Source organism: Odocoileus virginianus, chromosome 6 (assembly GCF_023699985.2).
Source record: "Odocoileus virginianus isolate 20LAN1187 ecotype Illinois chromosome 6, Ovbor_1.2, whole genome shotgun sequence".
Taxonomy (NCBI): domain Eukaryota; kingdom Metazoa; phylum Chordata; class Mammalia; order Artiodactyla; family Cervidae; genus Odocoileus; species Odocoileus virginianus.
Window position 1 is genome coordinate 47,413,148 of NC_069679.1, and position 13,227 is coordinate 47,426,374.

At 46.2% G+C, this 13,227-nt stretch overlaps 1 protein-coding gene across 2 annotated transcripts in view; it reads right to left on the minus strand.

Annotated features, from left to right (window-relative positions):
- GLDN (gliomedin) overlaps positions 1-13,227 on the minus strand; it is a 62,973-nt gene that overhangs the window by 15,983 nt on the left and 33,763 nt on the right. For both annotated transcript variants that reach the window (XM_070469280.1, XM_020869206.2), the window contains exons 3-5: positions 12,352-12,369; positions 11,875-11,982; positions 1,689-1,826 (exon numbers count right to left, since the gene is read on the minus strand). In XM_070469280.1, coding sequence (XP_070325381.1) covers positions 1,689-1,826; positions 11,875-11,982; positions 12,352-12,369 — 264 coding nt within the window. The remainder of the gene's footprint in view (positions 1-1,688; positions 1,827-11,874; positions 11,983-12,351; positions 12,370-13,227) is intronic.

Here is a 13,227-nt window from a genome sequence, read left to right on the forward strand (position 1 = left end):
GCTGAGGGTGGTTCTAAGCCCCCAGCAGAAAAGGCAGCAATCATGGCAGACGTGGTCCAGTCCTCCTATTCCTTCTCTGCCCCCTGGCCAGAGGACACACTGAGCTCTGGCCTGGTCTCTAGAATCAGAGTAGCATCACTCAGAGATGTGGCTTTCCTGAATGCCTTGTGGTCACCCCCATTTGCTTGGTAATTAATATAGGGGAGTGTGATATTCTGGATGTGTAGATTTCCCATATAACTGAATATAACATGATCTTATAGTTTCAAAATATATTCATATATATATATATATTCATATATATATATATATGAATCCTGTCAAAACACCTCTTAAATTTTACATATTTTGCACACAACCTCCTTTTTTTGGAACAAGGCATGCTAAACCTAAATTTGATTTTTCCTGGGTGCTTTGATCTTTACACAGTACCTGGTAAATGGCAGGTGCTCAAGAAATTTTGAAAACTGGATAGGACACTGATTCAGGGTCATTGTCCTGAACATCTATCATCCTGGCTTCTTGAGGACAGATATCATGTCTCGCTCATTTTCTTTTTTTTTTCTCCTTTTTTTTTTAGGGATGAAAAAAAAGGAGAAAAAAATAAAAATGAAAAGGTCAGGGTTAGGGATGAAAAAAAAGGAGAAAAAAAAGAAAAATGAAAAGGTCAGGGTTAGGGATGAAAAAAAAGGAGAAAAAAAAGAAAAATGAAAAGGTCAGGGTTAGGGATGAAAAAAAAGGAGAAAAAAAAGAAAAATGAAAAGGTCAGGGTTAGGGATGAAAAAAAAGGAGAAAAAAAAGAAAAATGAAAAGGTCAGGGTTAGGGATGAAAAGAAAAAGGAGAAAAAAAAAAGAAAAATGAAAAGGTCAGGGTTAGCGATAAAAAAAAAGGAGAAAAAAAAGAAAAATGAAAAGGTCAGGGTTAGCGATAAAAAAAAAGGAGAAAAAAAGAAAAATGAAAAGGTCTTACTCATTTTCATATTCCCAGTTTCAGCTGTTATAGCAAAGTCCCTAATTCATAAATGGTGTTCTCTGATATTCAAAAGTGCTTGCTGAACACACAAGTAGGATAGTTATGCTTTTATAGTACAAATGGTCCCCAAAGTAAAGTGCTTTTAAAATTCTGCCTCTTCCTCCTCCATGACAATCAGCTGTCACTTACTCTTTCCGCCATGTCATTGCCTTTCTGAGGCTTGCTGTGCCACAGACACCAATTACCTGCTTTTAACATGGGCTGGAAACCAGATAAGAAGATCAGCAACCATGTTTGCCTCAATCCTATGTTAAGAATCTTAGGATAAGGGTCTGAAGATGGCCTGAGATCAACTCTGAAGCTTGTACTTTCTGTCTGTTGTCCTCTGAAATATCTCATTTCTCTTCTTCTGGATTGCACTGGATTTAACAGATATTTGGGAAAAGGAAGCTTTCTTCATCCTAAATCCATCCAGCCACGGCATGGTGCTTTATCTCAACTACTTATGCTTAGATCTCAGATTTGGTCTTACCAACATTGGGCTTACACATGGTTTTCTCCTTGTCAAAAGCACAGGACTCTAAAACATGCTACGAAACAGATGGGCATCTAGGGCAGATAAGGAGAGATGATCCAGAGCAGCCTTGGTACAAGAAACCAGGATGGTCTCTGGTCCCATTTGCCCCAGGAGAAGACCGCAGCACCAGCCCCTTACCTGCGGGGAGCACATCATTGGACACATCCCCTTTGTCTCCCTTGTCACCCTTCTGCCCTGCTGGGCCCTCGTTTCCAGGCAAGCCCAGCTCACCAGGATCTCCCTTTTCCCCTGGAGTTCCTGTGGCTCCAGGTGGCCCTGAGGGGGAAAAAAAAAAGAGATTTATGAGCCTGTTGTGCAGGAAATTCTGGTATACTACTTTGTAATACTGTGCTTTGTGGTTTTAAGGTGAAGCAGCTTCAGAAACCAAATACACAACACTTCATAATCATTTTAAAACAGCAGCGAGGTATAAATTCATGAAAGAATATAATTCTAGGTAGTTCTGTTGAATTTTTTTAGAGACATTTTGTTGGGCCAACAGGTTGGAGAAAGGAGTGAACCCCAAAAGGGACAGTCACAGTGAGAGCAGAAAGAAGGGGAGACCTCATCAGAAATCTGCCCTCCCTACCCCAGCAGGGAGGGCTGAGTACTTGGAGGACTTTGTTAAGCCCTTGAACAGTGGATGTTGTCATCTGCATTATCTGGTGTATCCCTCACAATACTGGCGTGGTAGGCTGGTCAGTTTTCCTTACTCTCACTTGGTAGAAATTGGAAATAAGGCCTACAGGGTTTACAACTGAGGATGCTAAGTGAGCAGCAAAAAATCGTGATTCCAGCTCCAACGCCCTTTTCTGTGACATTTGGATGCAAAATGTTTTTAAGCAAAATAGCAAAACAGGTCACACTGCTTTAGGACAGGCATTATGAGGGATGGAGATAGCGTGCACAACAGGTAATGGACAAAATCTCTGTCTCTGCTCGCAGGGAGACATCCCTACAGGAACTGCAGTCCTACTAGGAGTAGTCAAGATCAGGCAGTGACTCATTGCAGCATTGGAAAATGGGCAGCACAGCATTCTGATGCCTGGGAGAAAGGAAGCCGATATCTCATGCATCATATGATGCCCCAACTCATAGCAGCTTCCACACAGCAGCTTCGCTGAGCTGAGGAGACAAAAAAGTAGAGTTTGGGGAGATAAAAGTGGCTGGGATTCATGGGACAGAATATGAGAGAGGAGGTCATTGTGTAGAAAGAGCTCTGGTGAACTTCAGAGGGGTTTCCTCAAGTCTTTGGCAGAGTAACAGTCTGTATAAGGTAAAAGCCTACCAGACAGGGAGAAGAATGAACAGAAAGCCCCTCTCAGAACTTGCACAGGGAAGGGTCCTCATGCCCGCCAGTCAAAGCAGAGGGATCTCAGAAAAGCGCAGGCTGTGAGGCAGAGTCCTTGGAAAGACTTGTCTTAGTAGTGAGGCTAAATTAGCCCAACAGTTGAGGCTGCTGTGGACCTATCGTGACAAACCTTAAAAATACTGAGCAGTAAGGGAGAAAAGGAAAGATATTCCCATTTGAATGTAGAGTTCCAAAGAATAGCCAGGAGAGATAAGAAAGCCTTCCTCAGTGATCAATGCAAAGAAATAGAGGAAAACAACAGAATGGGAAAGACTAGAGATCTCTTCAAGAAAATTAGAGATACTAAGGGAATATTTCATGCAAAAATGGGCTCAATAAAGGACAGAAATGGTATGGACCTAACAGAAGCAGAAGATATTAAGAAGAGGTGGCAAGAATACACAGAAGAACTGTACAAAAAGATCTTCATGACCCAGGTAATCACAATGCTGTGATCACTCACCTAGAGCCAGACATCCTGGAATGTGAAGTCAAGTGGGCCTTAGAAAGCATCACTACGAACAAAGCTAGTGGAGGTGATGGAATTCCAGTTGAGCTATTTCAAATCCTGAAAGATGATGCTGTGAAAGTGCTGCACTTAATATGCCAGCAAATTTGGAAAACTCAGCAGTGGCCACAAGACTGGAAAAGGTCAGTTTTCATTCCAATCCCAAAGAAAGGCAATGACAAAGAATGCTCAAACTACCGTACAACTGCACTCATCTCACACGCTAGTAAAGTAATGCTCAATATTCTCCAAGCCAAGCTTCAGCAATACGTGAATGAGAACTTCCAGATGTTCAAGCTGGATTTAGAAAAGGCAGAGGAACCAGAGATCAAATTGCCAATATCCGCTGGATCATCAAAAAAGCAAGAGAGTTCTAGAAAAACATCTATTTCTGCTTTATTGACTACGCCAAAGCCTTCGACTGTGTGGATCACAATAAACTGTGGAAAATTCTGAAAGAGATGGGAATACCAGACCACCTGACCTGCCTCTTGAGAAACCTGTATGCAGGTCAGGAAGCAACAGTTAGAACTGGACATGGGACAACAGACTGGTTCCAAAGAGGAAAAGGAGTACGTCAAGGCTGTATATTGTCACCCTGCTTATTTAACTTATATGCAGAGTACATCATGAGAAACGCTGGTCTGGAAGAAGCACAAGCTGGAATTAAGATTGCTGGGAGAAATATCAGTAACCTCAGATATGCAGATGACACCACCCTTATGGCAGAAAAAGAAGAGGAACTAAAAAGCCTCTTGATGAAAGTGAAAGAGAAGAGAGTGAAAAAGTTGGCTTAAAGCTTAACATTCAGAAAACTAAGATCATGGCATCTGGTCTTATCACCTCATGGGAATATAGATGGGGAGACAGTGGAAACAGTGTCAGACTTTATTTTTTTGGGCTCCAAAATCACTGCAGATGGTAACTGCAGCCATGAAATTAAAAGACGCTTACTCCTTGGAAGGAAAGTTATGACCAACCTAGATAGCATACTAAAAAGCACAGACATTACTTTGCCAACAAAAGTCCATCTGGTTAATGCTACAGTTTTTCCAGTGGTCATGTATGGATGTGAGAGTTGGACTGTGAAGAAAGCTGAGCACCGAAAAAATTGATGCTTTTCAACTGTGGTGTTGGAGAAGACTCTTGAGAGTCCCTTGGACTGCAAGGAGATCCAACCAGTCCATCCTGAAGGAGATAAGTCCTGGGTGTTCATTGGAAGGACTGGTGCTGAAGCTGAAACTCCAATACTTTGGCTACCTGATGTGAAGAGTTTTCATTGGAAAAGACCCTGATGCTAGGAGGGATTGGGGGCAGGAGGAGAAGGGGACGACAGAGGATGAGATAGCTGAATGGCATCACCGACTTGATGGGCATGAGTTTGAGTAGACTCCAGGGGTTTGTGATGGACAGGAAGGCCTGGCATGCTGCGAATCATGGGGTCACAAAGAGTCGGACACGACTGAGTGACTGAACTGAACTGAACTGAACTGAAGCAGCTTAACTGCCTGCCAGGATAGAATTCAAAATCTGAATCATTTTGTCAATGTAATATAGCATATTAATAATTTAAGCAAGGAAAAAATTACGTGATCATCTTGATGGATATAGAAAAGACATTTGATAAAATTCAATACCTATTCTGAATAAAAATTCTCATCACCCTAGGAATAGAAGGAAATGTCCTCAACATGAAAAAGGGCATCTATGAAAAGAACCTGCAGCTAACATCATCTCCGGAGCTTCCCTGGTGATTCAGATAGGAAAGAATTCTCCTGCCAATGTAGGAGACTCGGGTATGATCCCCAGGTTGGGAAGATCCCTGGGAGGAGGGCATGGCTACCCACTCCAGTATTCTTGCCATGGACAGAGGAGCCTGGTGGGCTACAGTCCATAGGGTCACAAAGAATCAGACATGACTGAGTGACTAAACAACAACAACAACATCCCTAATAATGAAAGACTAAATGCTTTCCCCCTAAGATCAGGAACAAGACAATGGTACATATTCTTGTCACTTTAAATAAAGCACAATAAAGCAAAGGAAAAGAAACAGAGGCAAACAGATTGGAGAGGGATGAATTAAAACTGTCTTTATATATGATATGATTATTTATGTAGAAAATTTATTAAAAAGCTGCTAGAACTTACGAGCACCTAGGGATACTAAGAGGGAAAGTGATTGCTTACTATGTGCAAAGATATTGCCAGATGTGGATGAATTAATACAATATCCCATTGCAGGCATTGTTTGTTCACTTTGACAAGAGCCTCCTGGAGATATCACTCAACAGAGATATTTTTCAAAGGGGCAGAGATTTCAGGCAACAGAGAATAGCCAGAGGCACATTTCAGTGAAAAACTTCAGTTTCTCTCAACCTCTATAACCAATAGCTCTTAGGATTCATTGCTTTTTCTAATTATGTGGCCAATCCCAAGCCCCTTCTTAAAGGTTCTGTCTGAGTGACTGCCCCACCAGCTTGGCCAGACCCCATTCCCCAACTGTCATTCCATGACATTGCAACTGTCCTCCCTCCAGATTTAAAACCAATTCTGATCCCCACCCCCAACTTCCTACCAGCTACACAGGATTCTGATATAACCATCCCAAGAGAATCATAGAATTTCAGATAGGAGGGCACCTTAGAGGTCATCTAGATTAGCCTCCCATCCAACCCTGAACACCTCTCAACCCCACCTGATTGGCTCTTCTCAAGCCCTTGCAGCAATGGGGAGGATATTATTAATAAATCATGTTACACCACAGATGGCGCTGGAATACCCTGCACCGCCATACTAGCCCATTATTCCCTAAAATGTGCAACTGGCACTCCTAGCACCTTCTCTCTATGCCAAAGGAGTGATAAGCTCTTTCAGATTCAAAGGCACCTACACAGACCATTCCAAGGAAGACAGTAGTGTATGAAAGAACCTGAAAGTGTTAAAAAACGCAACAAACAGGGAAACATTTGCTCAATTTCTGCCAATGGAATTGCTGGGGACACAGTGAAGAAAAGCAAGGGCAGCTCCTGCAGTGTGGGTACTGGAGGCTCTGCCGTGGAGTCAGTCACATGGTTGAGGGGGTGGGCAGGTCCCACAGTGCATCTCACAGCACACTGAGATCCCATGGCTGTGGGTCACCTCTGCCCACAGTTATCAGGACATCTTTCTGGAAAGCGGTTCACTCACTGAAAAGCCCTTAATCAGGGACCCTCTGCACGAGCGGACATTCTTTTGTCAGTATTTTAAATAGGCAATTTGGCACATTATCTGAAGGACACAAAAGATGAGAATGTTGCCATAGTCCAGCCGGCACAATGCACCAGAAAATAACTGACACCTTCGAAAGGTGTCGTGTGACTCACATTCAGCAGTGCTCAGGGAAATGGTATCTTCTAGTTACTCGAGGGTTTTCTTTTTCAGGCATTTATTCTAGTCACAAAGAGCCTTTGGCATCATCATTCAATTTCCTCTTCTTTTATTCCTTCCTTTTATGCATTTTTTCCCTTTCTCAAAAAGGCCAGGTGTGAAACAGAACATTCTCACAGCTGTCATAATGCACAGGGGCTGGTGTTTAATGCTTAGGATATTAAGGACTTTTGCTCATTGGTGTATTTTGACACTCAGCTGTGTGTGTACATGATCACTTTTAAGCTTTCTTCAGGAAAAGGGAGGGGACGTTTTGTCTATGTACAGTCTTTGCTGCCTCCACAAACTTTTCCCTCTTCTTGGTTGGTGCAACCACCTTGACCGTGCCCTGGCCATGGCGTGAAGTATACCACCATCTCATCACGTTTGCTGTCAAAGGAGCCAGATGTGGTACTGTCTGCCTTCCCTGACTTGGCCATGGGCAGGGACACTGTTAAACACTGAGTGGCCTGGATCAGGGCAGTGTCTGTCCCATGACTGCTGGCAGGCTTGGAGTCAGCACATTCTGCTGGAGAAGAAAGGCCAGACTCTGTTCGCCTTGCTCGGGTGCTGGGTGTGGCTTTCTGCTGTTTTCCTTTCCCGTCGGCAGTGCCCCCTCAAAACAAGTCATTTTCCCAGAGTCTGGGGTTGTGAGATCAAGTGGGGTCAACGCCATCACCTTCACTGCAGGGGGTGAAGGAGGACACCTTATTTTTGGCAGCACCATCTGTCACCCACTGAGGCGGAGGAGATGGGAGCTGAGGGTGTTATACAAAACCCAGACCCAAGGCTGGGATGAATAAGGAGGAGGATGTTTATTTCTGTTTTTGTGGGGACTCAATTTTTAGAGAAAACACTGAAGCATTAATTCTCGAGTGAGAAAGTGAGAGGCAGATGGAAAGAAAGAAAATGCTTGGTTTTGAGGCATAGCACGTCAAACTTCGGAAAAGACGCTGTTTGCAAAACGGACGACGTTTAAGTCCAATTCTCTCTAAGTCTAAGTTGATGTTTTCAAATAAATGTAGGCATTTCCAATCAGATTTCCTTCCCCACCGTTTGAAACAACACTACCACTTAATATCTAAAACTAATGCAGCACTTGCTCTGTGTCAGGCCCTATTGTAAGCACTTTATATATATATATATATATATATATATATATAAAAATTTAAATATATATATAAATTTAACCTTCCTAAAAACACTATTACTATTCTCATTTTCCAGTTAAGGAAACAGGGCGATTAAGTAACTTGCCCAAGTGCACACAGCTAGTAAGCAGAAGAGCTGGGATCCAAACCAAGACTTCACGCTCTGATTCTGGCCTATTCCACTCTTGCTCTTAGCATTCCTAAAATCAGAAAGTGAGGGTTAGCTTAATATTTCAATATCCTGGAAACAACTGTTGGTCTGGAGCTCTAAACTCTGGTCTCATTAGGTTAGTCTTCTTCTCTAGAGCCCGCAGTGGCTCCTGGCTGCCTCCTGCAGACACAGAGCTGAAACCCCTGCTCCCTCCCCACCCCACCATCCTCACCCGGGGCCCTTCTCATAGGCAGGGCCAGCCTCCCTATCAGTTCCTCCAAGTAGGGCCTTTCCCTGCTCTCCTTGCAGTGCCCTCCCCATTTCCCCTCTATTTACTTCCAAGGTGTGGATCACACGTCTCTTTCTTGTCCTTTACACTTAGCTCTATGGTACAACCCATCCTCTATACAGGATCCTGTTTGTCCATTATCTGCACAATTAACTTCAGATTTTTCTTCTGGCAGCATTCCCTGCTGTAGAGTATAAAGCATCTTCATATCAGAATAACCAGTTACAGGATTCATGCTGTATATAAACTCTATCTTCTCTTTCAACAGGACTGCAAGCACTTATGGACAGAAACCATGTCCTACTGTTCTCATTCCTTCATTCTTCACTCATCAGTTCTTTACTGAGCCTCAGCTGGGGTTGGCTGAGAGCTGTGTCAAATAACAGGATACACAGGCAGAGTCTCTCCTTCTCAGACAAACACTGCAGCAGACTATTTCAAAACTGGAAGCCACGTTAAGAGTTGTTGGAAGCCCTGCTCCTCAGTGTACAGGTGAGGAGACCCAGGCCCTCGAAGCCAGTCAGAGCGCAAGGCAGGTGCTCCCAGAACGCCTTTCCTGGCTCCCTTCTGCTTGTAGAGCAGGAATAATTCTTTCTGCCTCACACGTGGGTACTTGATGAAGTGTGCATCCTGCCTGTGTCCTGTGGGCTTCTCTGAAGGGCTGGCGCCCTCCCACCCTCCAGGTGAGACTCACAATGAGGCTCGGCAACATCCTTAGACAATTAATAATGCTAGCTCCCAGTGCCCGGGCTTCCTTCCTCCTGCTCCTGCTCTGTAGCACCTCCGGTAATGCCTCTTGGACTCAACCCTCTCCAGCCTGAAAGTGTTCAGTGCTGTCGTGTTTAAGAGCAGGGGTCCAGGAGTCAAGGCCTGGAGTCAAGCCTGCCTCTTATGCTTATTAGCTTTTGGACACGGGGCATGTTATGTCCGCTAGTTCAACAATGACTTGATTGCTGCCTTCACTGGGTGCACCAGGCTCCAGAGCCTGGCTCTCGTGGACCTCACGTTCTCCCTGGGTGGCCAGACCATCAGCACATCAGCGAGCAACACGAGGACAGGATTTCAGGGAGAGATCGATGCTTCGGAAGAGAGCAGGGGATGTAACAGCTGGTGAGGCAGGGACCAGACACGGAGGCCAGGGGCGATCTTGAACAGGAGGAGGAGGGGAGGTATCAGCTGTGATTGCTCCAGGGGAGGAATGGGCTGGGGCACAGCAGTGCACACGCCCTGGTACAGAGGGCCCGGGCCTGTTTGGAAAATGGAAAGATGAGACTTCTTCTGCATCTGGGAAAAATAAGGCCAGCAAAGATTCCCATCTCATGGGGCTGTCGTGAAGACTCAATGAGGTAAATGTAGAGAGGACTTGGTAGAGTGCCTGACAGTGAATGTCAGCTATTAATATATACCATTGTTCAGAGATCACTGCTAGAGGGCAGAGCCTAACCCAGTCCTATCTCTGTGGAACACGGGCTCTTTAGCCTGTTTCTGGAAAAAGCACTTGTTGTTCCCTCTTTCTGGAAGGGATGCCCACTCCTCCCTTCTCCCAACCCTGCCTGCCAAACCACTAAAGATCCTGGAGCTCTCTGCTGACATGATGGCCCCTCCTTTTTCATGGCCATGACCCTGGCCCTGAGGGTCACATCCTGCATGTGGCTGGCGGAGAGACCCAGACCATCACGCAGAAGGCTCTGGAAGGACCTGGCCCCTGCCTCCCACCTCACCTGGCTGCCCCCTCCCCCAGCTGCCCCAGTAGGGCCTTGGCAGGTGTATGCACCCCACTTGGGCCACTGTCTGCCTTGCCCTTGTCCCTCAGGTCTGACCTCAGACATTAACTCTTGACCCTCCTTCTCTGCCCTGCTTATAACACACTGTTCTTTCCTTTCTTCACCTCATACCGTGATTACAGATGTATCTGATTGTTGACTTTATGTCTGCCTCCCCACCAAAGACAGAAAGTTCCACAATACAATAGGGGCTGCATCTATTTTGTTTCAGCACTAGCACTGGGAACCCTCTCAATAAATGCCTGCTGATGAATATTCCCACCCTCTCCTAGGGATCCTCCTGCTGCTCAGCCTGTCCTTGGCCTCCTTTGCTGGCTCCTCCCTTCTACTTGGTCACTAAATACTGCTGCTCCTCCTGGACGGGCCCAGGCTCTCCTCTTGGGTGGCTCCCTCCCGAAGGGGCTGGGTCCATGGCCCAAAAGTCCATCACCTCGGGTGACTCCCTAAGGTACATCTTGAGCCCCAGGGTGTCCTCTGACTGCTGACCTGCATCTTCAAGGCCCTCTGACACCTCGTCCTGGACATTTCAAGGCATTTCAAACTGAGCACATCCCATTAGGACCTAAGTCGGTCCAGGGCTCTCCATCTTAGGGAAGAGCTGTCAGGCAGGAAGAAGACCTTGGGGTCAGCCTTGGTGTTTCCCTCCCCTTTCCTACTTAGATTTGCCTTCCCCAAGTACTGCTGATTTTACCCCCAAAATATCACTCAGCTCATCAACCTATGCACACCCCAGCTGCATCCCTCCTGCCTGCCTGGTGAGTAGCCTCTGCCCTGTCTCCCTGTCTTGGCTCCTATGCTTGCTCTAGTTTGTCCGCCCCCAGTAGGGGTATCACAGAAAGGCAGATCTGATCATGTCACTCTCCTCCTCAAAACCCTGTGGCTTCTCATGACTCCCAGAACAAAGCCAGTTCTTCTCGGCGGTCCTGCCAGCTCTGGCCTCTCCTCCCACCCCCTGCAATTACGCTGGTCTCTGGGTGGGATGAGAATGCATCCTGGGCCCAGGAAGGGAGCAGGGGAAGGCATTCACAGCCCCGGGGCTTTGGCAGGGTGGCAGGGAAAGCATAGCCCTTGATCTCCAGTCAGACAGTCCAGGCTAGAGTCTGAGCTGGTCGAGGGCTGAGCCATGCTCCCAACAGCCTGTCCACAGAGCTAGGCTTTTCACAGCCTCCTCCCTTCCCTCCTGCAGCCTCCCTTGTGTGGCTGCCCAGGGAGGTATGCAGGGCAAGGGGCCGAGTACAAACCCTGGTTCTTAAAATGGCCAGGGCTAACCTGATTTGACTGTGTTACCTCTCTGGTGTCAACTTGATCACATTCACCTCTCATCCTCTCTGTCAGCTACCCTGGCTAGGGCAGGAACTGACTGTTGAAAGAACTTGGGGTACCAGTACAGACACTCTTGCCCCTTCCATCTGTCTGTTTGCGTCAGAGCAAGCAGAGGAGTGGATATCAGTTCCCAGGAACACTGCTTCTCCCAGGCATCCTGGACACACACCATCATCAAGGTTGGACCAAAAAGGAGGCCCTTATTGCCCCAGAACACAGCAGCTTCCAGGCAACATTTAACCAGCCTTGCATTCAAAGATGTAGCACTTTTTCCACTGCACCAGCTTTGGCTCATCCAAAATGCAATGGTGGAGACAAAAAAACCAAGGGATTTAATTAGAAAAACTGTGCCTAAATACCCATTTTTCCTCTTTTTCCATTGGCTCCTTTTTCGCCTTTTGGGCCCTGGGGACCAGGCTGTCCATCTGATCCGTTGTGTCCTGGTAATCCACTGACTCCGGGAGGCCCTGCATCAAAACACGGGAAATGGGAACACTGAAAAAAATTTTCACTGAAGTTAACGTTATTTCCTTTAGCCAGTGAGACTGGCCAGGCATCAAGGCCTCTCCCAGAGCGTCCCCTGCTTCTTCCTTTCCTTCCCCACCTTCTCCACCACCCCCCAAAGCAGTGACTGGTAGGGAGTGGTGATGGCAGGCTCTCAAGTGGGAGGGAACAGGAGAGCTGGTGACTAGGGTAGAGAGAAGGTGGGGACACAGCTGTAGTCAAGACTGCCTCCGGACTCTTCCCCCTTCCCTGCCTCAGTCCCTTCTGAGGGATCCTGGAGAGCCAGCCACCCACATCCTCCCTGCAAACTCAGAATATCTATAGGTTCTTACCTGCTGGGCCAGGTGGTCCTACAACAGAAGAAAAATTTAGATGATAAACCACAGATGGAAGTAAGTTAACTCCCGAACCCAAAGAACAAAGAGCATTTTCCCCCTCTTAAAACATACTGATCATCGATGGGCCCTAAGGAATTTCCCTGTGCCTTTTATTTAGAACTCAGTATACTTGCCCAAAGAGCCTTAAAAACAATTAGACAAATACCCATAGCCCAATCAAACCCACTTTTGCTCAAGTTCTAGTGGACTAAGAATAATTTCTAAGTGGCTTCACCATAGACTCCAAAGTCACCTTGATTACATGAGGTTTGGTGACCACGTGGGTGGGCCCTACTGCAGCTGTGTGCAGCTAGGTGTTGGGAAGTGCTGCATTTGCAGGGCTGAGAGCCAGCTGTCCTGGGAGCAGCCCCGAATGCACTCATCCAGACAGCCTGTCTCCTCTGGGCCACCCAGGGGAGTTGAGACCAGAAGCTGGTTTGCTGGGTTTCTATTTTGTTGCACAAAATTGCCTGAGAAAACCTGAGGGCTCAGATCAGGTAACAAATAGCTTTCTTCATTTGTAATCACTCTAAAAAGGATCTAAGGTGTTCAGGTGAATCATTTACACATAATCTAGCACAATAAATTGCTCCACAAACAGTCTTAGTGTCAATTATTCCACTTAATAAGCATTCACACAGACCAGTGAGGTTGCAGCATGAACAGCTGAGGGTCTTTTGTTTCTCTGATCACACAGACAATCACCAATATTGGAGTGGGTGCATACAGACTCAGTTGCTTCAGTCATGTCTGATTCTTTGCAACCCCATGGACTGTAGCCCACCAGGCAATTCCATGGAATTCTCCAGGCAAGAATACTGGAGTAGGTTG